This window comes from Erithacus rubecula (assembly GCF_903797595.1).
Source record: "Erithacus rubecula genome assembly, chromosome: 13".
Lineage (NCBI taxonomy): Eukaryota > Metazoa > Chordata > Aves > Passeriformes > Muscicapidae > Erithacus > Erithacus rubecula.
In genome coordinates this window covers 801,585-827,195 of record NC_136665.1, presented here as the reverse complement: position 1 = coordinate 827,195, position 25,611 = coordinate 801,585, and the positions used below count along the sequence as shown (strand labels likewise).

Below are 25,611 nucleotides of genomic sequence, written 5' to 3'. Positions count from 1 at the left end.
GTCTGCCAAGAGGGAAGAATAAAGCCATGGGAGAGAAGGAATCGCTTGAGTCAAATGACATCCTAGAACAAACTGTGAAGGAACTGCAGAAAGGGCGTGGTGGGTGCATTTCCCTCAGCCTTCTCCTGACACTCAGCAGCCGGGGGCTTTCCCTGCACATCTGGACACGCCGTGCCCGGCACAGCGGGAAGGGATCCATGGCAGCCTCGCTGCCCCGCTGCTGCTGTCACACCCTGCAGGGCTGTTTCCCAGCCTGGCCTGGCTGCAGCTTCTCCCCAGCCTCTGCAGGGAGGCCTTTAGCATCAGCTCACAGGGAGCCCAATGTCCCTCATAGGCCATTGATTCCCTGAGCCCCCTGCATTTCCCAGTCTTTATGGTAGATCAGGAGAGGTGGTTGTTTGAACACGAGTGAGCCCTGTCACAGCCCTATGAACCTGGGCCTTTTCCTGGTCCTTCTCATATCTCTAACAAGTATTGCCTCCTGAACATGCCACCACCCAAATGGGGATCAGTTCTATCTGATCCAGCTGTCTCCCTCTCTTTTTCCATAAGACATGGACATAGAGGTTCTGTGGAATGCAGCATTTCCCCATGGAAGCAGTCGCTCATCGGCAGCCTCTGCTCCAAGAGGAAAGGCGATGCCAGGCACAGGCACAGGCACAGGCACAGGCACAGGCACAGGCACAGAAGGTAATTGCTGTGCCAGGCTCAGCCCTTGCCCTTGCACGGCTCAACAGCAGCCAAAGCTGGAGATGCCTCGGCTTGGAGGCCTCTGGAGCTCGTTCCCAGCCCCTGGGAAAGGGGACTTGTGCTCCAAGGTCCCTCCTGCTGTAGCTGCTCCCGGAGCTGCCCTGAGTGCCCAGAGGCCCAAGGCACAGGAGCAGCCCTGAGCAGGAGCCCTGCCATGAGCCCAGGGGCACAGCCAGCCCTGGTACACAATGGAAACTCTTCTCATCTTGGTTTCATTCTAGACGAGGTTTCTGGGAAGGTTTCTCCTTTAGCCTGGCGGTATGAAGTTTTGAAGCCCTTTGGGCCTCCTGCAGGTATGTGCTCACTGTCCCACCAAGGGATAATCTCTGACAACCTGGCAAGAACCAGGTGAGAGAAGCTTCTTGGGCTGTTGAGTTACAGGTTTGTCTGCAGGAAACATTTCTCCAACTCCTGTCCTGTACACTGCACACACGCCCAACTCCTATCGTGGGGGTGAGTAGTTGATCCCTGCTGACCCCACAGGCTGAGCTCTTCTTATGTGGGTTCCACTCCTGGAAGGGGCAACTACTTTCATTTAAGGTACTCTAACAGGAAATATCCAAGAATCAGGCAATGAAAAATTAGTGAAAAACTCCCAAGTCATTCGAGAAATGCTGAAGGAAATGCAGCAGAGAAAACAAGGTGGGTGCATTTCCTTCAGCCTTCTCCTGACACTCAGCAGCCGGGGGCTTTCCCTGCACATCTGGACACGCCGTGCCCGGCACAGCGGGAAGGGATCCATGGCAGCCTTGCTGCCCCGCTGCTGCTGTGACACCCTGCAGGGCTGTTTCCCAGCCTGGCCTGGCTGCAGCTTCTCCCCAGCCTCTGCAGGAAGGCCTTTGGCATCAGCTTACAGGGAGCCAAATGTCCCTCACAAGCCATGCAAATCCTGAGATCCCTTCAATTTTCCAATCTTTATGGTAGATGAGGAGAGCTAGTTGTTTGAACACGAGTGAACCCTGTCATAGTCCCATGAATCTGGGCCATTTACTGGTCCTCTTTCATATCTCTAGCAAGTATTGCCTCCTGAACATGCCACCACCCAAATTGGGAACAGTTCCATCTGATCCAGCTGTCTCCCTCTCTTTCTCCATAAGACATGGACATAGAGGTTCTGTGGAATGCAGCATTTTCCCGTGGAAGCAGTCGCTCATCGGCAGCCTCTGCTTCAAGAGGAAAGGCGATCCCAGGCACAGGCACAGGCACAGGCACAGGCACAGGAACAGGCACAGGAACAGGAACAGGCACAGGCACAGGCACAGGCACAGGAGGTAATTGCTGTGCCAGGCTCAGCCCTTGCCCTTGCACGGCCCAGCAGCAGCCAAAGCTGGAGGTTTCTCGGCTTGGAGGCCTCTGGAGCTCGTTCCCAGCCCCTGGGAAAGGGGACTCGTGCACCAAGGTCCCTCCTGCTGTAGCTGCTCCCGGAGCTGCCCTGAGTGCCCAGAGGCCCAAGGCACAGGAGCAGCCCCGAGCAGGAGCCCTGCCATGAGCCCAGGGCCACAGCCAGCCCTGGTACACAATGGAAACTCTTCTCATCTTGGCTTCATTCTAGATGGGGTTGCTGGGAAGGTTTCCCCTTTATCCGGGTGGTATGAATTTCTGAAGCCCTCTGGGCCTCCTGCAGGTATGTTCTCACTGTCCCACCAAGGGATAATCTCTGACAACCTGGCAAGAACCAGGTGCGAGATGTTTCTCGGGCTGTTGAGTTACAGGTGTGTCTGCAGGGAGCATTTCTCCAACTCCTGGCCTGGATGCTACACACAAGCCCAGCTCCCATCACAGGGGTGAGTAGTGGGTCCCTTCTGACCCCACAGGCTGAGCGCTGCTTTTGTGCGGTTACTGCTTGGAAATTGAACTACTTTCATTTAAGGTACTCAAACAGGAAAGACTAAACACATGGCAAACAAGAAATTCCAGGAGCCATTGGAAATCATGAGGCAAATGCTGAAGGAAATGCTGCAGGGAGGAGAAGGTGGGTGCATTTCCCTCAGCCTTCTCCTGACACTCAGCAGCCGGGGGCTTTCCCTGCACATCTGGACACGCCGTGTCCAGCGGGAAGGGATCCATGGCAGCCTCGCTGCCCCGCTGCTGCTGTCACACCCTGCAGGGCTGTTTCCCAGCCTGGCCTGGCTGCAGCTTCTCCCCAGCCTCTGCAGGAAGTCCTTTGCCATCAGCTAACAGGGAGCCCAAAGTGCCCCACAGACATTCCCCTGAGATATCACACCCTGAGATCCCATGAAATTTCCAGATCTTGGAGTGAATCAGAAAGGGTAGATGTTTGGAGAAGGGAGGGCCCTGGCCCAGCCTGAAGATCCTTGGCATTTCCTGAACATTATCAACATTTTCACAAGCATTGTCTCCTGAAGGTGCCACCTCCCTATTGCAGAATGATTCCAACTCATGCCGATGTTCCTTTTCCTTCTTCCAGAAGTGGATGTGGAGGCTGTGCTGAAGGCAGCATTTCCCAGAGGAAGCAGTGTCTCCATTGCAGGAAGGGAGGCCATGCCAGGCACACTGACAGGAGGTAATTGCTGTGCCTCTGGGCCTGAGCCCTGCTGAGCCTTGAGCTGCCATCTCTGCTGCTGGGCAGAGCGGGCACAGCCCGCACAAGAGCGGCACAGCCCAGAGGAATTATCCCGAGCAGGCTCAGGGCACTCGGCTACTGAGCAGTCCTGCTGGGCTCCCTCTGTGGGAGACACCGCCCAAAACCTGGGAGGGGCTGCAAGGGGTGCCCATGGTGGGGAAAGGGCACAGGGGGAGAGCAGGGCTCCAGTGTGTCCTGAGAGGGCCTGACTCTGCTGACTCTGTCCCATGCGGCTGGGGGAGCTGACACAGAGGAACGAGGTTACAATGTTGGCAGGCATGCTTGTGGCACTGAGTGCTCCAGTTTTACCTTAGCTTCTTAGGGAGTGTTTCCTCTGTGTGCGAGACAGAAGCCCCCATGGGCCCTCAGTACTGCCTCAGTTTCCTCTCTAGAGATGTTACACAGGGCCTGCAAGAAGGTGCAGAATCAACAGGAGCCAGCCCAGACATCCCCAGGACCATTTGCAGCACTGGACATGTCCATTCACATCTGGCCCTCACAGCCCTACACAACCCCCTTGCAGTGCCCAGTTCTCCAAGGCAGAAGGGGATCCCAGCACAGCATGGAAATGCTTCTGATCTCTGCTCCCTTCCAGATGGGGATCGCGACTTGGATTATCTGGGAGCCCTGGTGGAATACGGCTTGACATACTTAGAGGATGCTGAAGGCAGGTTCTTAATGACCCTTTCCTGACAGAAGAAGCAGTGCAATTGTGGCAAGGGCTCACTCATATGATCTTTTTCCTTAAGATCAGCTCAACATTCATGGTTTCTGGAAACCTTGTCCTGCTCCCATCTGGAGCCCTGGGTAATCCCACCACATCACTGACAGTGGGAGGAAGAAGCATTTTAGCTGTCAATGTTCTTCCCATGTGTAATGCCAGTGTCTCTTTCTGTGTGCTCTGTGTAGCCACACGAAGAGCAGAGAGGGAAGGGAAAGGCCCAGGGCTGTGCCTTGTGTGGCTCCTTTGCCAGCCCCAGGCACCCTGAGGATCCCCTGCAGTGCTGGGAGCTGTTCTGTCCTGCCTGTTTCCCAGCCTGGCCTGGCTGCAGCTTCTCCCCAGCCTCTGCAGGAAGGCCTTTGCCATCAGCTCACAGGGAGCCTCAAGTAGTTCACAAGCAATGGAGACCCTGAGATTCCATGCAATTTCCCCAGACCCTGAGATTCCATGCAATTTCCCCATCTCTGGGTGGATCAGGAGGTGGGACAGTTTGGATGAGGGAGTGTTCTAGCCAGCTGAAGGTCGTGGGCATTTTCATGATCTTTAACTGTCATGTTGCCAACCACTGTCTCTTAAAGATGCTGCCTTTCCAATGGGTAAAGTTTGCATTTGATCCAGTTGTCTCTTTTCTTTTTTCAAGTGGTGAACCAAAAGTCTGTGCAGAAGGAGGCATTTTCCGGTGGAAGCAGTGGCTCGGTGCCAGCCTCTACTGCACAGGGGACAGCGACGCCAGGCACAGGCACAGGAACAGGAACAGGAACAGGAACAGGACAGAACAGGAAACAGAACAGGAACAGGAACAGGAACAGGCACAGGAACAGGAACAGGCACAGGAACCAGAACAGGAACAGGAACAGGCACAGGAACAGGCACAGGAACCAGAACAGGAACAGGAACAGGCACAGGAACAGGCACAGGCACAGGAACAGGAATAGGCATAGGCACAGGAACAGGAACAGGCACAGGCACAGGAGGTAATTGCTGTGCCAGGCTCAGCCCTTGCCCTTGCACGGCCCAGCAGCAGCCAAAGCTGGAGGTGCCTCGGCTTGGAGGCCTCTGGAGCTCGTTCCCAGCCCCTGGGAAAGGGGACTCGTGCACCAAGGTCCCTCCTGCTGCAGCTGCTCCCGGAGCTGCCCTGAGTGCCCAGAGGCCCAAGGCACAGGAGCAGCCCCGAGCAGGAGCCCTGCCATGAGCCCAGGGCCACAGCCAGCCCTGGCTCCCGACTGGGCAGGGGCTGCACTGGGTCCTGACAGGGCCTGGCTGTGTCCCCTGGGGCTGGGGCAGCTGTCACGGGGGCAGGGAAGCTCGGGGCTGGCAGTGGCTGCTCAGGGCTGGCTTGGGCCCGGGTCCCTGGAAGGAGCCACTGCCGAAGCAGCTGCGCTGCCCCCGGGCTCTCCTCCCGGCCCTCTGGGCTTTGTTGGGTGGCACAGCCTGTGCCAGGGGGGCCAAGGTGCCCCAGCTCTGGGGAAACAGAGAACGTCCTGGCTGTGTCCAGCGAGCTGCCAGCTCTGCAGTGGAACACAGCACGGGCTCAGACACTCCATTGCTCCCACAGACGCAGCCGGCACCTCAACAAATGTTCCCCATTCCCAGAAGGGCATTGGAAGCGGTGTCTGTCAGGGAACACGCTGTATGCTTGAGATACAGGCCATTGTGGCTGGTGGGGAGCTTGTCCTCATATTGTGCTGTTTTGGAGTCTGGTATTACTGTAAGAGAAAATGGTGAGTGCTTTCTTGCTCTCCCCCTCAAACAGCTGCATTTGCTGGCGGCTGTAGACAGCAAACATTTCCAGTGAGGCTGCTGTGGAGTTGTGCATGGTCAGTGGTTGTCCACATAACTCTGCTGAGCGTTCTGCTGCTGCCCAGTGCTTTCATTGGCCTCCCAATTGCTGGGCCTTGTCCCAAGGAGCCGCTGGGGCTGCAGCCAGTGCTGGCTCCCGCTGAGGCTGCGTGGCCAAGAGCAGCCCCAGGAGCAGCGGGCAGAGGCAGAGCAAGGTGGGGAGGAGAAAGAGCAGGGACCAGATTGCCCTTGAAAGGCAGAGGCGCTCTGGGGCTGCTCCTGGCCAGGGACCCTGCCCAGAGCCATCCCCTGCTGGCCGGGGCCTTGAGGGGCAGCTGTCCAGCTGGGCCAAGCTGTGCCAGCAGCTCCAGCCGTGCTGGAGAGCCTTGGCAGCTCTGGGCCCTGCTGGGCACGAGGCTCCCTGTGTGCCAGGGGCAGCTGGGGCCTCAGACTCTGCTCTCTCCACAGTCAAACCTTTGGACAGCAGATGAAAGACAGCGGCAACACTTCAAACCCTAACAGCTTGAGCAGCTTCTCCAGCAATAATAAGGGCCTGGGCAGCCCTTGCAAGATCTCTGACGACTCTAAAACGACCATCTGCCTGGACCTCTCCTAGATCCCCCTGTAGATCCCATTGCCATCTCTTCTCCCCATGGATATCCTCCAAGCGGCCTTCACTCCATTTTTAAACTCCCTCTGCCCCACCCCAGCCCATTCCCATTTTCTTCTAGAGACCCCAGCACCAGCCCAGCACCCTCCAGCCCCAGTTGAGAACAATCCAGTCCTTTGAACCTTTGCCCCCTGGCCCTGCCCTCTAAACAATACTGAAGTAGATCCCTCCCCCCACCCCCACCTGGGTAGGTGATGGCCCATTGTTCTATTCCAATAAAAAGTTAGATCTGTCACCCCAGTGTCCGTGTGGTACCACCAGCAAAGCCCACACAGCACCAGCACTGGCTGAGCTCCATGTCCAGGAGCAGCCATGGATGCCCACGGTGCGGGCAGGCAGGAGCCAGGCAGGGGCTGCTGTGACCAGGGGCCCCGAGGGGCTGGGGGAGCCTGTGCTGAGCATCCCTGGGCTCAGGGCACATCTCCATCAATGGCATCATCTGGGCCTGGACCTCCTCCAGGGCCATGCCCAGGAAAAGAGGGAAGCTCTGGGATAATGGATAATTATTGTTAAAGTTGCTAAGGGTTATGTCCACCAGAAGGCCCTGTGGGGAAGGCTCAGCTGCAGGATGGGAAGTTGGAAGTTGGCTGGAGGTGAGAGGCAGTTATGAGGAGGAACGTGTGGACAGCATTTCAATGGGACACAGACTGGTGGAAATGATGCGTAGACAGACGGCAGCTGAGCCAGCCAATGGCTGCCCATCTTCACTAAAGGTTTGGTTTTGTCTGGTTGAAATTGAAGGTACAAAAGTGGGTGAATTCTGTAATAAATCTATCTCTGTTGGACACATAAAAGGGTACATGTCTCTTTGTTCCCCATTGCAACAGGAAGCCATCAAGAGCATTTCCAGAGACACAGCCTGACCAGCAGTGTCAGCAGGCAAAACAAAGGTTTTGCTAGGCAATGGCCCTTTGATGAAGCAAAGCATTTACAGTCAGGGCAGGCCATTTGTACAGATGGGGGTACACTGTGGGGGTACAGCAGAGGCCATGATGTCACAGCAGGCTCTGGGGTGACAGCAGGCTGAGGTCACAGCAGGCTCTGGGGTCACAGCAGGCTGAGGTCACAGCAGGCCCTGGGGTGACAGCAGGCTGAGGTCACAGCAGGCTCTGAGGTCACAGAGGTCCCAGAGCCCCGGGGTTGCACAGCACCACAGGCACCGAGCAGTCAGTCCTGGAGCACAACTGTTGCAGCAGCAGCGGCGGCGGCGGCAGTGGTGCTGACATTGGGACAGCGGTGGCAGCACAGCGGTGGCAGCAAGAACTGCGGCACTGGCAGAGGGCAAGGCACCATGGCCCTTGCTCTGCGCCTCTTCCTCCTGCTCCTCCTGGCTGTAGCCCTGCCTGCCAGGGCTGCCCAGGCAGCTCCGTGGCCAGCGCGGGGAGCAGGTGAGCCGGCAGCCTGGCTCCCCTTTCCCGGGATGGCGCTCCTTTCTCCCCTGTTGTGGAGCCTGATGGGCCAGTAAGATCGGAATTAGCCACTCTCCCTTCGTGAGAGGGCTCTTAGGCACCCACCTTATTGATATTATAATAGCATATTCCTCCCATATTCTTGCCTATTCTATGCAAAACATTTGCATCCCATTGGCTTTTTCCCCCCTTGTTCTTTCCCTGCACCCTCTGCGATGTCTTTTGAAGCTCTACCCCTCTCCTGAGCTTCCCTATATAAACCCCTCTCCCCCGTCCCCATTTGGATTTTCTCATTTCTGGACCCCTTCGGAGAGCAGATCAATAAACTTTCTCTTTGGAATCCCATACGAGACTCCCGTCCCTTACTTCAATGTCACAGATTCCTAAAGGAGCTAAAATCACTTTTGCCCAGGAGGGAGGACCCTGTCTGTGCCACCAGGGCGTCTCTCGAGATGCTTCTCTGGAAGGTGGCGGCGCTCCACCATTGCCCCACTGCAACAGCTGGCTACCCAAACAGGGACATGAAACCATCCTTGCGAGAAGCGTCTCCTGACAGCTGCGGCTGCAGGACACAAGTCGCTTTCGGGTTTTGCTGGATCCCCAAGGAGGGCTCCTCACATTTTAGTGAGAGCCATCTGGGGGGCAGCTGGGACCTTCTTGGGACCATCGCGGATCATCGCAGGACCATTGTGGGCCGCTGCGCGCCCGCTTTTGAAGACCAGTTGACGGTTGACCACCTCTCCTGCAGGCTTTTGTTACCCCAGTGGGCTTCACGTAGCCTGAAGAAAGACTGTGAGTTTTTGGCAGGGCATTTTGTTGGTGGTTTCGCCTTTAACTGCAGGGAGAGGGAACTGAGGGACTGAGATGAGCAATCACTTTAGCTTTCCCTTCTCAAAGGGACATTTACTACCAAGTTCTAGCTACCCTTATCATGGGAGACTTTACGTTTTCAAAGAGGCCTCTTAAAGATTTTCTTAACTGGGTGTTTAAACATTTTTTGTTTGTGGATCGGGATTCTGTTTTTGGAGTACCTTTTGGGATGATGTGGGGAGAAAGTTATATAGTGTTCAGGCAAGCGGGGCTCTTTCAGTTGCGAAGTTTTTCCCTTTATTTCATATGATTGTTAAAGCTTTTGAGTTATCAGGGAATGGTTCAAATCGAGTTTTGTGGCACCCCCCCACTCCTTCCTCTCCCTGTATTCCTAAACCCTTTTCCCCACCTGAGGGGCAATTGGCAGGCAGTAGCTGCCGTAGTGCACAGGGCTGCTTCCGACTCCCTGACGCCTCCTGATCCCCTCTATCCCCTTGCCAGGGTGGCACTGGTCATGCCGCTCTGGAACTTACCCTGGACCTTCCACCTATGCCCACCTACCCAGTTCTGTCTCCTGTTAACGTTTCACAAAATGGCGCTGGCAATGTGGCCAGCCCCGCCATTTTGCCTCCTTCATACTCCAGTTTTCCTGCCCTTCCACCTCAAAATGGCCACTTTCCCGCCTCTCCTACACCTTTTCCCATGCTTTCGGTCGCACCCGGCCCCTCCTCCCCCCACGCATTGATGGGTGTAACCACGTTGGGACCCTTCCCCTCCATCGGGAAGCCCCTCCCATCGTGGACCCCAGCCACTCCCCCTCCATGGTTGGCTCCTCCCCTAACCAGCCCCCTCCTGACTCCAACACCACCAGAACCGGAAGTGGCCCAGACCGGAAGGAAGCCATCTTGGCTTCCACTGCCACACACCTGCCGGCAGCCCCAGTCCGGACAAACAAGCCTCGCCCTGCACCCAGGAGCCCTCCATCCCCCTTGGAGGATGAGAGTGAAGGTTCCTCAGACTCAGACTCCATCCCTGAGTACAAGGATCTGTGGGCAAGCATTCAGAGGGAAGCCACCCGGGAGGGAGACTGGGAACTGGCAAATAAAATCGTAGCCTTCCCAGCTGTCTATAAGTGAGGGAGTAGGAAGTAGGCCACAACACCCCCACTTATGGGAGTCTCTCCCATATGGGAAAGTTAAGAAAGTGTTTAAAGCAGCAAAGGAGCATGGTCGCTCATCCCACTATTTGAAAAACCTTCTGGAAGCCACCTTCTCTGCCCATGTTTTAATGCTCCATGATATAAAAAACATTATCAATTGCCTGCTCACCCCAGCAGAAACTATGTTGTGGAACCAGCAGCGGAAAAAGCATCTCAGTGTGGGAGCCCAGGGCATACCCCTGGCCTCCTTGGGGGTCTCAAAACCCCCCTGGCAAGGATCTCAAAGACCTCTGAGTGAGACCCTGGTGGCACAGGTGCTGAATTCTAACCCCTGGGGGAAGTTGTCAGCACAATGGAAACAAGCTACCAAAATTAGTGAAGTGTAAATTAGATTGTTAGAACATAGATAAATAGACTTTTGGGAATGTTTATGCTAAGGGACACGTGGCCAAGATGGAGAATTTGTGGGGTGGACACCTTTTCGTCCTTCTTCTCCATGTCATCCATGTTGGGTGACATGTTGGCACTCTTGGATTGGATGGGGTCAGGCTGGACCATTTAATAAAATTGTATTGTATTGGGGAAATTTTGTAAACATGTAATACATAATACAAACTATATAAGATAAGCCCTGCCTTCACCAGGCAGATTCCACCATGGATGCCAGGCTGAGCAGACCACTGCTGGCCAGGCAAAAAGTCCCTGAGAAAAGAAACAATAAACAATCCTTGGAACAAAAGAAAACTGTCTCCAGCAATCTCTCTTCAGCTGCTTCAGAGAAAACCAGGTTTTGAACCACCTTCGTGTCCCTCTGGGGTGATCTCAGGGAAAAGGAGGAACCCCAGACTGGGAAACCTGGAGTCCCTGGCTGAGCAGTGACATCTGGCATCCCCCTGGCTGGGCAGTGACATCTGACGTCTCTGGATGCACCACAGCCCACAAAGGTGGGTGTGGACCCCCAGAAGGGCAAGGTCAAGAAGATGCACAGAGATGGAGGAGACCCCCCCAGGAAGAGACATTTGGCACGGACCCTGGTGGATCCTTGTAGCCTGCAAAGGCAGGTACAGACCCCCAGAAGACCGAGCTTCAGAAGAGGCACGCTATTGAGGAGGATTGCGGAGGAGATTTCTGGCCCTCTGCTAAGAAAAGCCAAGTTCCAGACACGAGTCGGAGAGGAGGTGTCCCGGGAAGCCTCGCTCCTGTGCACTGCTGGTCGGTTCCAGGAACCTCCGAATCAATTTTGGATGAATTGCTTTTGGGTAAGATGGTTCAGAATCAGACAAATCATAGGATTTTCACCTAGCCATGAGCTGGGGGAGGGAAGTTTATGACTGTCTTGCCAGCAGCAGGTGGTTCAGCAAAGGCCTTGCCAGCAGCAAGGTCAGGGAAAAATTAAGTTAGAAATATTTCCAAGTGAGTCACAGGACATAGATTTTTGCTATTTCACCCCTTCAGAAACCCTGACCCCAGAAGTCAGGAGGACACTACAGGCAACTCCCCGGGCCCTGGGGGACAAAGGGGAGGGGGACGGGACCACGAAAAAATGCGAGCTCGGTGCTGCAGGGATGTCCAGGGAGGGGCAACCTGTGGCGGCGACCGGGACACAGAAAGACAGGACCATGTGAGCAGCTCTCAGCCCAAAGGGGGAGGGAGCGGCAGCCTTCACACTGACCGGGAAAAAAACAGGGAAAAAGCGCGGATTCGGTGCATTTAGCTGCAAGGGATGTCCAGGGAGGGGCAACCTGTGGCAGTGGCCGGGACGCAGGAAAGCGAGAATTGTGAAAAGACACAGACAGACCTGTCTCCAGCTGTCAGAAATGTTGGGGGAGGAGATGAATGCCCTGTTTCAGGGAAACTTGAGTTGTCCACATTAGAACTGGCAGATTCCAATGGGCAGAGAAAATTTATGTTTTGAAAAGTCAAAGGAGAAAAAATTAACAACTTTTAAGCAATTGCAGGCAGCTGCCCGGACAGAGCCGGACAGAGCAAACCCGTCCACAGCAGCGTGAAGTCACCAGCCCAGGGCTCACTGAGAGGTGGGGGGAGGCACAGCCTCCCTGCTCCCAGAAGCTCCAGCAGCACCCCCACTGCTCCCCCTGTGCCTGCACAGGTCCAGTGCTGCAGACGGGGAGGGGGAATGGGGGGTGGAGAGATGCCAAGAGCTGCTTTTTATCTATACTGTGGAAAACAAACAGAACTAGGGAACAGGACAAGAGAGTCAGTTTTATTTTCAGTTCTTGTATGTTAAACTAAAGGTGTTTGTTTCTGCATTGTTGATAAAAAAAGCTGAAACTTTAAGAATGGTGAAGGTATTTTAATAGTATTAGGTATTTTAATAATTGAAGGTATAATAAGGTATTTTGTATTTTATTTGAATACATATCATCTATATTTAGTGATTTGTTATTGCTCAGATATGAGTGGACATTTATCTAAATGTCAACATTGAATTTTAATTTTTCTATAGTTAATTGTTTTAGAGAAGCCAGTTTATAAGTATTTGCAATACTGTCAACATAAATCAATAGATTTTGAGTTTAAAATTTAAATTTAGTTTCTGTATTTAATTTTAAAAACACTGTAATAAGATTGTATGAATTCTATATCACAGAATGATTTTGTTTTCTGTTTCATTGTTTAATCTGAAATCTTTCAACATTTTAAGTACGTTTTGGAAAGCCTCCAGACGTGTCTTTGAATCAAATGTATGAAGATAATCACCTAAGTTGTGAACTTAATGTTTCTTTGTTTTCTTTTTATTAATTCTCTCTTTTATTTTGGCAGGTCTTTTGTGACCTGGCACTGTGCTGTCTTATGGTTTTGAATATTTTGCAGAATTCCAGAAAATTATGTGAGCTTCATTCTCAAACAAATTCCTAGTGTTATGGTTTCCTGAGTTGCTATCACAGAAGCACTGCAGTGTCTTGCCACGTTCAAAGTATCTTACCCTAAAGATGAATTTTAAAGAAAATGAGTTGCTAGAGGAGTTAGATTTCTTTTTGAAATGTTTAATTGTAGCTTTGTTGTTAAGAGTTGTAGGTTTTTTCTTTAATAAGAAGATGTCAGGGAGTTCTCTTCTAATTAGAATTTAGGCTCTGGCCAAGCCTTGATTCTAACTGAAAGAGATATTGTGTAAACCCAGGTGTTTTCTGCATCAAAATAATATTCCAGTCATTTGGATTGGCAATTTGACTTATCAATATAACAGCTGAAGCTGACTTTGAAGTGAATTTGGTGTTCATTTTCCGGAGATGACCATCTAATTCCTCATTGAATCAAGGTTTGTCAGCTGTCTGCAGACCCTGAGGTGATGACACAGTTTTTTTAAATTGATGATTATTTAATCTAGTAAATGTATGTCTGTTGTTTAAAGCATTGCTAATTATTGTATTGTGTTTACTTGCAGAAGATTGTAAACTTTGGGTTTGTTTGGGTTTTTTTTAGATAATAGTTAAAATAATACTAGAAAGGAAAATTCTCCAGTTTTGATCAAAAATTTAGAGACAGAGAAAGTTGGAAAGCTTTCAAAGTAAGCATTTGGGGGAAGGGTTCTGTTTGTGTCTCCACAGAGAGAGGACAGAGATGGGAGCCAATGAGATACATGAGACAATGTCCGGACAAAATGCAAGCAGAAGCCAATTCTGGAAGACAAGGAAGCAGCTCGCAAGGCAATTCTTCAAGTTTCACCGGCAGGGACGCATGATATTATTTACACAGAAATCAAACAAGGACCAACTGAATTTTTTTCCTCATTTGTTGACAAACTTACACAAGCTATCAATAGACAAATTACAGAAGAAACAGCCAGACTATATCTGCTGAAGACCCTTGCATTTGCCAATGCAAATCTAGAATGCAAAAGAGTCATCAGTGCTTTGCCAGGTGAGCCATCCTTGACGGAGATGGTTGAGCCTGCAGCAAGATTGGAACACCACAACATATAGCTTCAATTGTCAAGGAGCCAATGACAGAAGTTCTTCAAGAGCAACATGAAAAAATTTTTGCAAATTTCAAGAAGAAAAATAATCCATCTAAAGAACAATGCTACAACTGTGGGGGTTTTGGACATTTTAGGAAAAATTGTCCTCAATCCACAAAGACTTCCAAGCTACCAGAACTTTGCCCTAGATGTCGCAGAAGAAGACATCTGGCAAGTGAATGTTATTCTCTGACGGATGTGGATGGAAAACCATTGCCACTGCCAAAAAACACGAAGAAAAGTGCAGGATCACCTTGTGCTACGACAGAAATGATGGCGGTGCAACAAGGAACAGCAACAACACCAGCACAGACAATACAGTTGTCGGGGAACGTCAATCTGACTCCCTCAGCAGGGCGTTAGGGGACATCCCCTGTGACAGGGATTTGCTGCCACCAGGAATGCAGTACATCCTGTCAACTTCAAAAGTGGTTTGTTTTTTGAATGAAGAATCTGCATCTATACCTACAGGATTCAAAGCACTGTGCCGAAAGAGACAAGATTTTTTGATAATAGGCAGAGACCGGTGCAGCATTTTTGGACTGATATCCTACTGTTGTTTCAGCAGACTGCTTCGAAGAGATGACAATTTTAGCAAGAGCTCTTCGACCCCCATTGACAATTCCACAAAATACTCAACTGGCAAAAGCGATAGCTCTGCCATCACATCCATTGGAGCATCAAGCAATGCCGGCGATGGGTGAAGGGCATCCACACTACAATGACCATGTCGAAGTACACGCGTTATGGTTGAAGTACATAACCTGTGAACAGCCAGCTATTACTTGTGACTTGATATAAAATAACAGGAAGATAACCATCACAGGGATGGTGGACACCGGAGCTGACGTGACACTGATTTCATATATTTCATATATTTCATATATTTCATATATTTCATATATTTTCTGACCTTGAGAATGGAACTTGATGTACCTTTGGACCAAATCACAGGCATTGGAGGAAGTTCTGTATGCCTCCAAAGCGAAAATTCAATAACATTCACAAGACCCAGACAGAAGACAGCTATTACTCATCCATTTATCGTGCAAAAGCCATTCACTGTATGGGGAAGAGATTTCTTTTCACAGTGGAACATGTACCTGACAATGGATTTTTAGTAGGGCTCACTGTGGCACTCGCCACTCCAAAATTGACATGGAAAACTGATACACCTCGTTGGGTGGATCAGTGGGCCTTGGAGAAGAAGAAGTTGAGTGCATTGAAAATTTTGGTGAAAGAACAACTAGAAAAAGGACACATAAAACCGACAAACAGCCCTTGGGATTTTCCAGTGTTTGTTATCTGAAAAAAGTCTTCTGGATCGTGGAGATTACTTCATGACCTCAGGAAATTGAATGAAATAGTGGAGGAGATGGGACCTCTTCAGCAAGGACTTCCATCACTCACAATGATTCCCAGAGACTGGCCTCTTGTTATTATTGACCTCAAAGATTGCTTTTTCAGTATTCCACTTCATGAGGACGATGCTTACTGAATCGCATTTTTTTTTTTTTTAACAGAGAAGAGCCAATGAAGAGGTACCATTGGGTTGTTTTACCCCAAGGCCTCAAGAACTCGCCAACAATTTGTCAATGGTATGTGGCGCAAACTTTGGCTCCAGCAAGACACAAATATCCCAAAGGAAGAATTATACACTATATAGACGATTTGCTGATTGCTGCATCAACAAACCGAGAACTACAAGAAGTCCGTGCTTGTGTGATTGAAGAAATACAAAAAGCAGGACTCGAAGTCAGCACTTCAAAGATTCAAGAAATTGCACCCTGGAAATACCTTGGATGGAAAATCACCAAACAGACAATCAAACCTCAAAAATTAAAGATCAACTCAAAAGTCAACAATCTCCAAGACCTGCAGCAACTCCTTGGAGAGATCAACTGGATGAGACCGATTTTGGGAATCACAAATGAAGATCTTTCATCTTTGTTCGATCTTCTGAAAGGAGATGACAACATCAAATCCCCCAGGACACTTACGCCAGAAGCACAAGCAAGCTTGCAAAAAGTTGCAGAAATGATACAAGACAGACAAGCACACCGATATGTGGACTCTTTACCATTCCATTTAGCAGTGTTGGGAGAAGAAACACAGCTATATGGTTTGATTTTTCAGTGGGACGAACACAAAAAAGACCCTCTTTTAATTATAGAATGGGTTTTCCTATCTTACAGATCTCCAAGGACAATTCTTACAGACTTAGAAATGACAGCACAAGTGATAATAAAGGGAAGAACAAGGTTGATGACAATGACGGGCAGGGACTTTTCAATGAACAATGCAGCAAGGACCACAGATTTCTACAATACCAATGAATCAAAAAATTAATGAGGCAGCAGCTTGGCCTCAATCTCAACAAGTAACACCTTTGAGCAGACAAATTCCTATAGAGACACACAGACCTGCAACAGCAGCTCAAGATACTTTAGTTGATTGGACAAATATTAGAATGGACTTGACAAGAAGCAGAGAATGTCCTGCAATTGGGACTGGTGAAATAGCCATGCCAGTGAATTATGACCCACAGGACAAAACCCAAGATGGCAAAAATTAAATCATGATTTAGTTAAAGATTTAATTAAGGCAATTAGAGATTATTGACTGGGATCTTCATATTTTAAACAGCTTTTAAAAGGTATTCTCAATTAATATGACTTGACTCCATATGACATGAGATCTCTTGTGTCATTGATACTTACTGACACACAAGGACTTATGTGGGAGAGCATATGGAAAAGAGCTTTGGAGGAGCTGCAAAAGAAATACCAAGGTGGTGCTCATGCTAACCTCACCATGGCAGAATTAGCAGGAGACCCTCCTCACAATGATCCAGCACAACAAGCCGCCAGGATTCCAAGGGGAGTGTTGGCAGACATCAAGGAAAAAGGATGTGAACTTCTCTTCAAGCAAGATATAAAAGACTTAAGGACTGACAGTGAAACATGATTGTTTATATGCTGTTGTATTTTATCTTTTGTCATCTATGTTAGGTAAAAAAGTGGATTTACCAGTGGTGCAGCCAAGGGAGAATGTTTGGGAAAATTTAGCATGAACAGTGGGGTTGGACACAATTTGTTTGAGGCATTCCAGGCACAAAAGCCATTTTCAACATGTCTGGTGGGATTGCCAGTGAAAGAATGGCCCATTCCGGAGGGCATCCCTTCATGGGTGATGTGAGTTATGACAACTCCTGTGAATGGATGGCATGTGTGGGTTCAGTTTCTCCCTGTGGCCTTTTTCAAAGCCAAAAATTGGAAATTTTTGGTTCAATAATGAACTTTTGAATTGTATTTGATGTTTTAGGAGTGACAAAGAACCAAACAATGGATGTTACTCCGAATCAGAATGTATATAGCAATTACACTGTAGTCTCAAACAAACCATCCTTCCAAGTTCTAGCACAGTTATCTTGGCTGTTTGACCTTTTTGATCTTTTACCTTTGTAAAAAGAAATTTTGATAGTAGGTTTTTATATATTAGTGGGGCTTGTTGCTATTCTCATTGTTTTGCAATGCATCATCCCATGCACTTGGCGCACCTTGAACAAAGCTGTGAAAAGGGTGTTTTTGGTGCAAGCAGTGGGAGGAGATCTCAGAATTTTAGCTGATGCTTATTTGAAAGACAGGCCAAATACCGACAGGCCAAATTTGACACTGGAGCAGTTGGCTGGAGAAGGTGATCTTCAAAAACCAATAGACCATATTGAAACATTACCAGAAGCCACTCTGCTTGACATAGCAAATGCAGCAAAAACAGCCTTGCTCTTAACCCCTGAGGATTCTGTCACAACCCAAAATTTCACAAACATTACACAAGGGGCAGATGAATCTTTTATACAATCTGTGGACAGACTGAAGCTGGCACTTGAAAAACAAATTGAGATCTAGGAGGCTTGAAAAGAATTGCTAGCTAAAATAGCCATGGCAAATGCAAACCAAGAGTGCTGAGCCATCCTGAGATCCCTGCCTTTAGATACTGATCCTACCATTGATCACGTGGTGGAAGCCTGCACAAAACACATGTCTACCGAAAATATTGTATCACAGGCTGTAGCTAAGGGCATTGCTGAAGGGGTTGTAGGAGCATTTGCTGTAGTTGCTGCCAGAGAAAAATCAGAAATATTTTAATTGTGGTGAGCCAGGACATTTCCTAAAAGACTGCCCTGACAGAGAAACCGTAAATGACCGTCAAAAACATTGCCCATGGCCCCAATCCCAATCCCCTTGCCAGGTGCTTTCGGAAAACTACCAGCAGAGCATGGAGCGGCCCCACGCTATGACAGCAAATCAGGAGCCATTTTGCCCCACCCTGCCTCACATCACCAAGCAACAGGAGGTTCAACCAGCAGCTTTGACAGCTCTGAAAGCCCGCACCCCGATGACATCACGTACAGAGCGATTCAGGTGGGGACCCCACATCAGCTGGTGAGCGCTTTGTCCATCACCTTCGTGGATGAGTGTATTTTTAGAATACCTACCAGGAAATACGGGCCACAGGACAGTCCTCAAGACATTCTGGTGATTGGAGACATAGTTAATGGGCCGGACAATTTTCATGTGTTTCCACAGGTGCAAACTGTAGGCCCAGACAACGAGACCCTCATCTCTCTTTGTTGCACTGATACACCTTTTGAATTACACCAAGGAACTCCAATTACCCAAGCCTTCCTTCTTCCCATTGACTGTTCAGAACAGGTTTGTCTAAATCCCACCATCATGTGGGCTCACATGGTTGGGGCCAGGAAACCAATTGTTGAGTGTCATCTGTCTTGCAAAGGGAAGAAAATCCTCCACCCAGGGATGATGGATACCGGAGCAGATGTCACCATTATTGCCTGCTCCAAGTGGCCATCAGACTGGGAACTAGAGCCTGCAACTGGGATGATGTCAGGAATCGGGAGGCTTGTGGTTTCAATGAGAAGCAAGCATAACGATCCTAGTGGAAGGTCCCTAAGGCAAAATGGCTACCATCCGGCCATATGTAGTAAGGGCACCTATCACTCTCTGAGGCAGGGACCTTTTGTCTCAATGGGGAGTTTCCATTCGTATTAACACCCAGGATTTTTAGCTGGGGACACTGTGTGGCGCACAACACCTACCACCCCCAGCTCACCTGGAAACAAGATCATCCCGTGTGGGTGGATCAAGTGGTCCCTTTCTAAAGAAAAATTTGAAACCCTTTGAATTGAAGCTCTTGTGGAGGAGCAACTCTCCAAAGGCCACATAATCGAAACCAACAGCCCTTGGAACTCCCGTCTTTGTTTTGGGATAGCCTGGCAAGGACAGGTGGAGGGTCCTCCATGACCTCAGAAAAATCAATGAGGTCATTGAAGACATGGGTCCTCTGTAGCTGGGTTTGCCCTCACCTTCCATGTTGCTTCGGGACTGGAAGCTGGCTATCATCGACAGCAAAGACTGCTTTTTTAACATCACCTTCCATCCTCGAGATGCCCCAAGGTTTGCATTTTCAGTTCTTTCCCTCAATAGAAAAGCACCCCTAAAATGTTACCACTGGCTTGTCTTGCCCCAGGGCATGAAAAACTCTCCAACCATATGCCAATGGTATGTTGCCCACATCCTATCACCAGTGAGGGGCCTGTTCCCAGAAGCAATCATCCTTCATTACATGGATGATATCCTCATTTGTGCACTGGACGAGACTTACCTAAATGTGACTTTAAGCAAAACTGTTCAAGTCATTGAGTCGGCAGGTTTTGAACTCAGTAAAAACAAAATACAGCACACAAGCCCCTGGATTTACCTTGGACTCTGGATCCATGAGCAAACCATCGTACCCCAGGAGCTGGCCATCCGAGACGACCCAAAGACCCTGCAGGACCTCCACCGGCTCTGCGGCTCCATCAACTGGGTACGTCCCTGCTGGGAGTCATGACAGAGACCCTCGCACCTCTCTTCAACCTCCTCCGCATCAGCGAGGACCTCGACTCACCACGCGCACTCACACCTGAAGCCCGAGAGTCCATCGTAAAGGTCCAGGAAGCCTGTCATCCCGTCAAGTCCACCAGTGTGAACCAAGCCTGCTTTTCTAGCTGGCCATCCTAGGTAAAGCCCTTCGGTTCCATGGGTTGATTTTCCAGTGTGATGCCCAGTCCAGAGATCCTCTATTGATCCTGGAATGGGTATTCCCGCACCATCAGCCCACCAAAACCATTACCACTCCCTGGGAGCTCATAGTAGAACTAATAAAGAAAGCCAGGGATTGCCTCCACTCTCTTGCGGGGTGTGAATTCACATGCATTCTCCTACCATTGGCAAATACTGGAGATTTGCAGCATTTACTTCAGTCCAATGAGAGCCTTCAGTTTGCTCTGGATAGCTACCCAGGCCAAATTTCCATCCATCTACCCAGCCACAAATTATTCAAATCAATTTTTGATTTGGTCCCCAAATTTGTTCAAAGTAAAACACCTCTCAAAGCCCTGCCAGTTTTTACTGACAGCTCTGGGTCATCCCGCAAGTCAGTAATGACACGGAGGGATCTCAAGACACAGAAATGGGAGTCTGATTTTCAGGTGGTCGAAGGATCCCCACAAATTGCAGAACTGGCAGCTGTCGTCAGAGCTTTTGAGAAATTCAAGGTGCCTATTAATGTGGTCACTGATTCGGCTTACGTCGCTGGCTTAGCTAAGAGGGCAGAACATTCTCTTTTAAAAGAAGTCTCCAACCAAAACTTACACAAGTTGCTTTCTAAACTAATTCATCTCATCTCCCACAGAAAGCAACCAATCCACATTATGCATGTGCGCTCACACACCGACCTCCCAGGAGTCATCGCAGAAGAGAACAGGAGAGCTGACGCATTGGCCATGTCTGCCGAAACAGCAAATGTGCCGGATATCTCTGCTCAGACAAAGATGTCCCATGCATTTTTCCATCAAAATGTGCCTGCCCTAATAAGAATGTTCTGGCTGACAAGAGAACAGGCCAGAGCCATCGTGTCCGCCTGCCCAAACTGCCGAATGTACCAACTACCCTCCTTAGGATCTGGGGTCAACCCTTGAGGTTTGAATAGTTGCCAAGTATGGCAGACTGATGTGACACGTTACCCCTCTTTTGGACAGGTTAAATATATTCACGTTTCCATTGACACTTTCTCAGGTGCAGTTTTTGCCTCAGCCCACCCAGGAGAAGATGCTGCCCACACCATCAAGCACTTTCTCCTCGCATCTGCTATCCTGAGAGTACTACAAGAAACTAAAACAGATAACGGGCCTGCTTACCCTTCCCACAGACTAAGGGAATTTTTTAACCAGTGGGGGGTCAAGCACACCACAGATATTCCTCATAACCCGACAGGACAATCAATTGTGGAAAGGACTCATGGTACCATCAAGCGAGTCCTTGATCAGCAGCAGGGTAGGACAGAGACCATGTCCCCAGTTGAGAGACTCTGTAAGGCTCTGTATGTTATAAATTTCTTAAATTGCTCCTTCTCCGAGCCGACCCCTCCCCGTACTCTGGCACTTCTCAAATTTGGCCCGAGCTAAGCTTGATGAGAAGCCACTGGTGCTGATAAAGGATCCTGAAACCTAACAAATATCAGGGCTTTTCCCTCTGATTAAAGGAGATATGATCACCCTGTGGCCCAAAATGGCTCCCAGGGAAATATATCAAGCCATACTTAGGGCTGACAAACACTCCCCCTGCCAAGAATAATGAAGTTTGTTCTAAGCAGTTCCAAGCAGGTTCCAAGAGCCAAAAACAGGCTGCCTGGAGACAAAGAAGGCGTCAAAAGCTGAGCTGAAAGCCATCAAGTGCTCCCATCACCAGGTCATGGACACCAAAAAGTACAGAACCAACTACAACACCAAAAGCTCCATAAGCCACAAGCTAGGCATGTCCTAGCTGCTGCTGCAGCACCCTTGTTGCTGTGACCACCTACCTACCTACCTACCTACCTACCTACCTACCTACCTACCTACCTTTGTACTTCCCTTCCCCCATCCCTCTGTTTTAATGGTGATTCCCAGGTAGTTCACCTTACTCTGCACCCAATGATTCCCAAGTAATTCACCTTGCTCTGCACCAGCTAAATCCCAAGAGGCTCCCATAAATCCCGCTGGATTCCCGGCAGAAATCTCCTCCCCACTCAAGATGAGAACCACTCAACTTGCTGCCATCTTCCTAGCTCTCTGGATGCTTCTCACAGTGCCATGCACCCTCAGCTGGATAGTACCACAGCCCACTCAAAATGTGTGGGTTATTTTAGACAAGTCACTGCAGCAACAAGACCTGTGCCTATCCATGGGCTCAGTAAACAACTCTCTCTCAACATGCCTGGTTGGGATTCCCTTCAAGCAAGGGGAAAAGCCCCCTTGGAGAAGTTGACTAAGCCAGCAAACACCTGGGAACAGTGCCTCCACTCTTCTGAACAGGGTAAAACCTGGTCGGAAACTCTTCCACCTGCACATGGGGAGCCACAAGAATTGGATTTACTGGGGTCAACCAAGGCCAGCTACTGTGTAAGTTTCCACTTTTCCAATCTGTCCACCTGGCCAAATGATGTTACCCCAACAAAAAAGATCTATAATTCAGATTATTGGTGTGATTATTCAGAGAAATCTCAGCCCAAAACATCTGCTTCCTTCCAGCCCAGAAAACTCCCCCAAGTCGTCTTCCTCATTTGTGGAGACTGAGCTTGGGCTGGAAACCCTTCCCACCTTTGAGGTGCTCCATGCACCCTTGGGTGGCTTACTACCCTCACTCCAAACATAACCCTCCTCCAAGATTGGAAAAACAAAAATAAATTGTCATGCAAAAAGAGAGCACCCACTCAATTTGATAAAAACTGTGATCCAACCATAACTAATTGGTCCAAAGGTATGAGATTTGCAACATCCCTATTCCTCCCGTGGGTGGCAGCTGCAAAATCTTTGAGTGAACTTAATCATCTGGGGTGCTGGCTTAGTAAGCAGGCCAACACAACATCAAAAGTGCTTCGTGACTTCCTCCAAGATGAGGAGATGCCCAGACATGCCACATTACAAAACAGAGCGGCTATCGACTATCTTCTTCTAGTCCATGGACACGGCTGCCAGGACTGTGAGGGACTCTGTTGCTTCAAGCTCTCATCGCACACTGAATCCATTTCAAAAAGCATCCAGATGCTGAAAAAACAAGTCCAGAAGATGCAAACCAAAAAAAAATTCACTGATGGACTAAATGATCTTGTTGGACAATGGGGATCAAGTGGGTGGGGACTTATGTTGGTCAAGAGTATTTTATGGGTTTTTATTATTATCTTTATTGTGTTAATTATGCTTTCATGTCTTTTGCGATGCCTTAAAAGAGCAGTTGGAGAAGCCTTTTTAATTAATAAAGAAAGGGGAGTTGTGGAGCCTGATGGGCCAGTAAGATTGGAATTAGCCACTCTCCCTTGGAGAGAGGGCTCTTAGGCACCCACCTTGTTGATATTATAAAAGCATATACCTCCCATAATGCCTCCCTGCTCTATGCAAAACATTTGCATCCCATTGGCTTTTTCCCCCCTTGTTCCTCGCCTGCACCCTCTGCGATGTCTTTTGAAGCTCTACCGCTCTCCTGAGCTTCCCTATATAAACCCCTCTCCCCCGTCCCCATTTGGAGTTTCTCGCCTCTGGACCCCTTCGGAGAGCAGATCAATAAACTTTCTCTTTGGAATCCCATACGAGGCTCCTGTCCCTTCCTTCAATATCACCAATTCCTAAAGGAGCTAAAATCACTTTCGCTGAGGAGAGAGGACGCTGCCTGTGCCACCAGGGCGTCTCTTGAGATGCTGCTCTGGAAGATTGAGACACTCCACCATTGCCCAGCTGTGACACCAAGGAAACGTTGGGGATCGTTTTCTACAGGGCTTTAGAGATGCTTTCCCCTGAGGGAGGGAGAGAACACCCAGCGTTGTCCATGTCCATTCACATCTGACCCCCTCAGCCTTACCCGACGCCCCAGGACGGCCCAGTGCACTAAGGCAAAAGGGCATCCCAGCACAGCATGGAAATGCTTCTGATCGCTGCTCCATTATAGATTGGGATCCAGACAAGGGTTTTCTGGAAGTCCTGGTTAATGATGGTTTGAAATTCTTGGACAATGTTGGAGGCAAGTTCTCAATTCCCTGCTTCTGACAGAATAAGCTGTATCACTGTGTCAAGAGCTCACACATGTGCCATTTCTCTTAAAATAATCTCAAGGTTGAAGGATGCTGCAAACCTTGCCCTGTTCCCATCTAAACCCCTGAGTGATCCCACAGGATCGCTGACAGTGGGAGGAAGGAACATTTAGCTGCCAAAGCTCTTCCCATGTGCAATGCCAGTAGCTCCTGCCTGTGCAGCCACAAGAGGAGCAGAGAGGGAAGGGAAGGGCCCAGAGCTGTGCCTCAGGGCTGTGCCTTGTGTGGCTCCTTTGCTGACCACTGGCAGCCTGAAGATCTCCTGCAGTGATGGGAGCTCTTCTGTCCTGCCTTTCCCTGTAAATGAAATTGTTGAGGAAGGTGATCTGGCTTCCCAACCCACATCCAGGGAACAGCCTCTGGGAGCTGGTGAGGGTAGGTCAAGGCCTCTCCCCCTGGGGCAGCTGCCAGCTCAGAGCCCAAAACTCGGCCAGGGGGGAATTGCTGCAGGTGCCAGGACAGAGCCGTGCTCGTGTGTGCCCTGGCCCTGTGCAATCCCCTCACTGCTCCTGCAGCTCAGTGCTGCCCAGGCAGAGCAGCAGAGATGAGAGAAGCTTCTGTGGCTGTTGAGTTACAGGTGTGTCTGCAGGGAGGATTTCTTCACCTCCTGGCCTGGATGCTGCACACAAGCCCGATTCCCATCTCAGGGGTGAGTAGTGTGTCCCTCCTGACCCCACAGAATAAGAACTGCATCTGTGGGATCCACTCATGGGAAATGGAACTACTTTGCTCTAAGGGCCTCTGACACCAAAGATCAGAGACACAGCAGCCAAGAAATCCCTAAAATCATCCAAAGTGATGCGGCAAATGCTGAAAGAAATGCTGCAGAGAAAACAAGGTGGGTACATTTCCCTCAGCCTTCTCCTGACACTCAGCAGCCGGGGGCTTTCCCTGCACATCTGGACACGCCGTGCCCGGCACAGCGGGAAGGGATCCATGGCAGCCTCGCTGCCCCGCTGCTGCTGTCACACCCTGCAGGGCTGTTTCCCAGCCTGGCCTGGCTGCAGCTTCTCCCCAGCCTCTGCAGGAAAGCCTTTGGCATCAGGTCACAGGGAGCCCAATGCCCTTCACAGGTCATGGATACCCTGAGCCCCCTGCATTTCCCAGTCTTTATGGTAGATCAGGAGAGGTGATGTTTTGGATACAGGACAATCCTCTCACAGACCCATAAACCTGGGCCTTTTACTGGTCCTTCTCCATATCTCTAACAAGTATTGCCTCCTGAAGATGCCATCACCAAAGGAGATCAGTTCCATCTGATTCGTGTCCCTCTCTTTCTCCATAAGACATGGACATAGAGGTTCTGTGGAATGCAGCATTTCCCCATGGAAGCAGTCGCTCATCACCAGGCCCTGCTCCAAGAGGAAAGGCAATCCCAGGCACAGGCACAGGCACAGAAGGTAATTGCTGTGCCAGGCTCAGCCCTTGCCCTTGCACAGCCCAGCAGCAGCCAAAGCTGGAGGTGCCTCGGCTTGGAGGCCTCTGGAGCTCATTCCCAGCCTCTGGGAAAGGGGACTCATGCACCAAGGTCCCTCCTGCTGCAGCTGCTCCTGGAGCTGCCCTGA

The 25,611-nt window shown here is 49.9% G+C and overlaps 2 protein-coding genes and 1 long non-coding RNA gene across 3 annotated transcripts in view; 2 read left to right on the top strand and 1 right to left on the bottom strand.

The window, feature by feature from the left end:
- The window catches only part of WNT7A (Wnt family member 7A), a 204,354-nt gene that overhangs the window by 72,872 nt on the left and 105,871 nt on the right, over positions 1 to 25,611 (bottom strand). The gene's annotated exons all lie outside the window — the stretch shown is intronic.
- Positions 1 to 25,611, top strand: part of LOC306807311 (uncharacterized protein) — a 1,031,843-nt gene that overhangs the window by 996,796 nt on the left and 9,436 nt on the right. The window contains exons 23-26 of the mRNA XM_079316761.1: positions 1 to 99; positions 972 to 1,043; positions 1,132 to 1,203; positions 2,621 to 2,722. Coding sequence (XP_079172887.1) covers positions 1 to 99; positions 972 to 1,043; positions 1,132 to 1,203; positions 2,621 to 2,722 — 345 coding nt within the window. The remainder of the gene's footprint in view (positions 100 to 971; positions 1,044 to 1,131; positions 1,204 to 2,620; positions 2,723 to 25,611) is intronic.
- Positions 7,373 to 24,106, top strand: LOC306807346. The gene is made up of 3 exons (XR_013775703.1): positions 7,373 to 7,532; positions 7,601 to 7,892; positions 23,905 to 24,106. It is a non-coding gene; the product is annotated as an uncharacterized lncRNA (long non-coding RNA).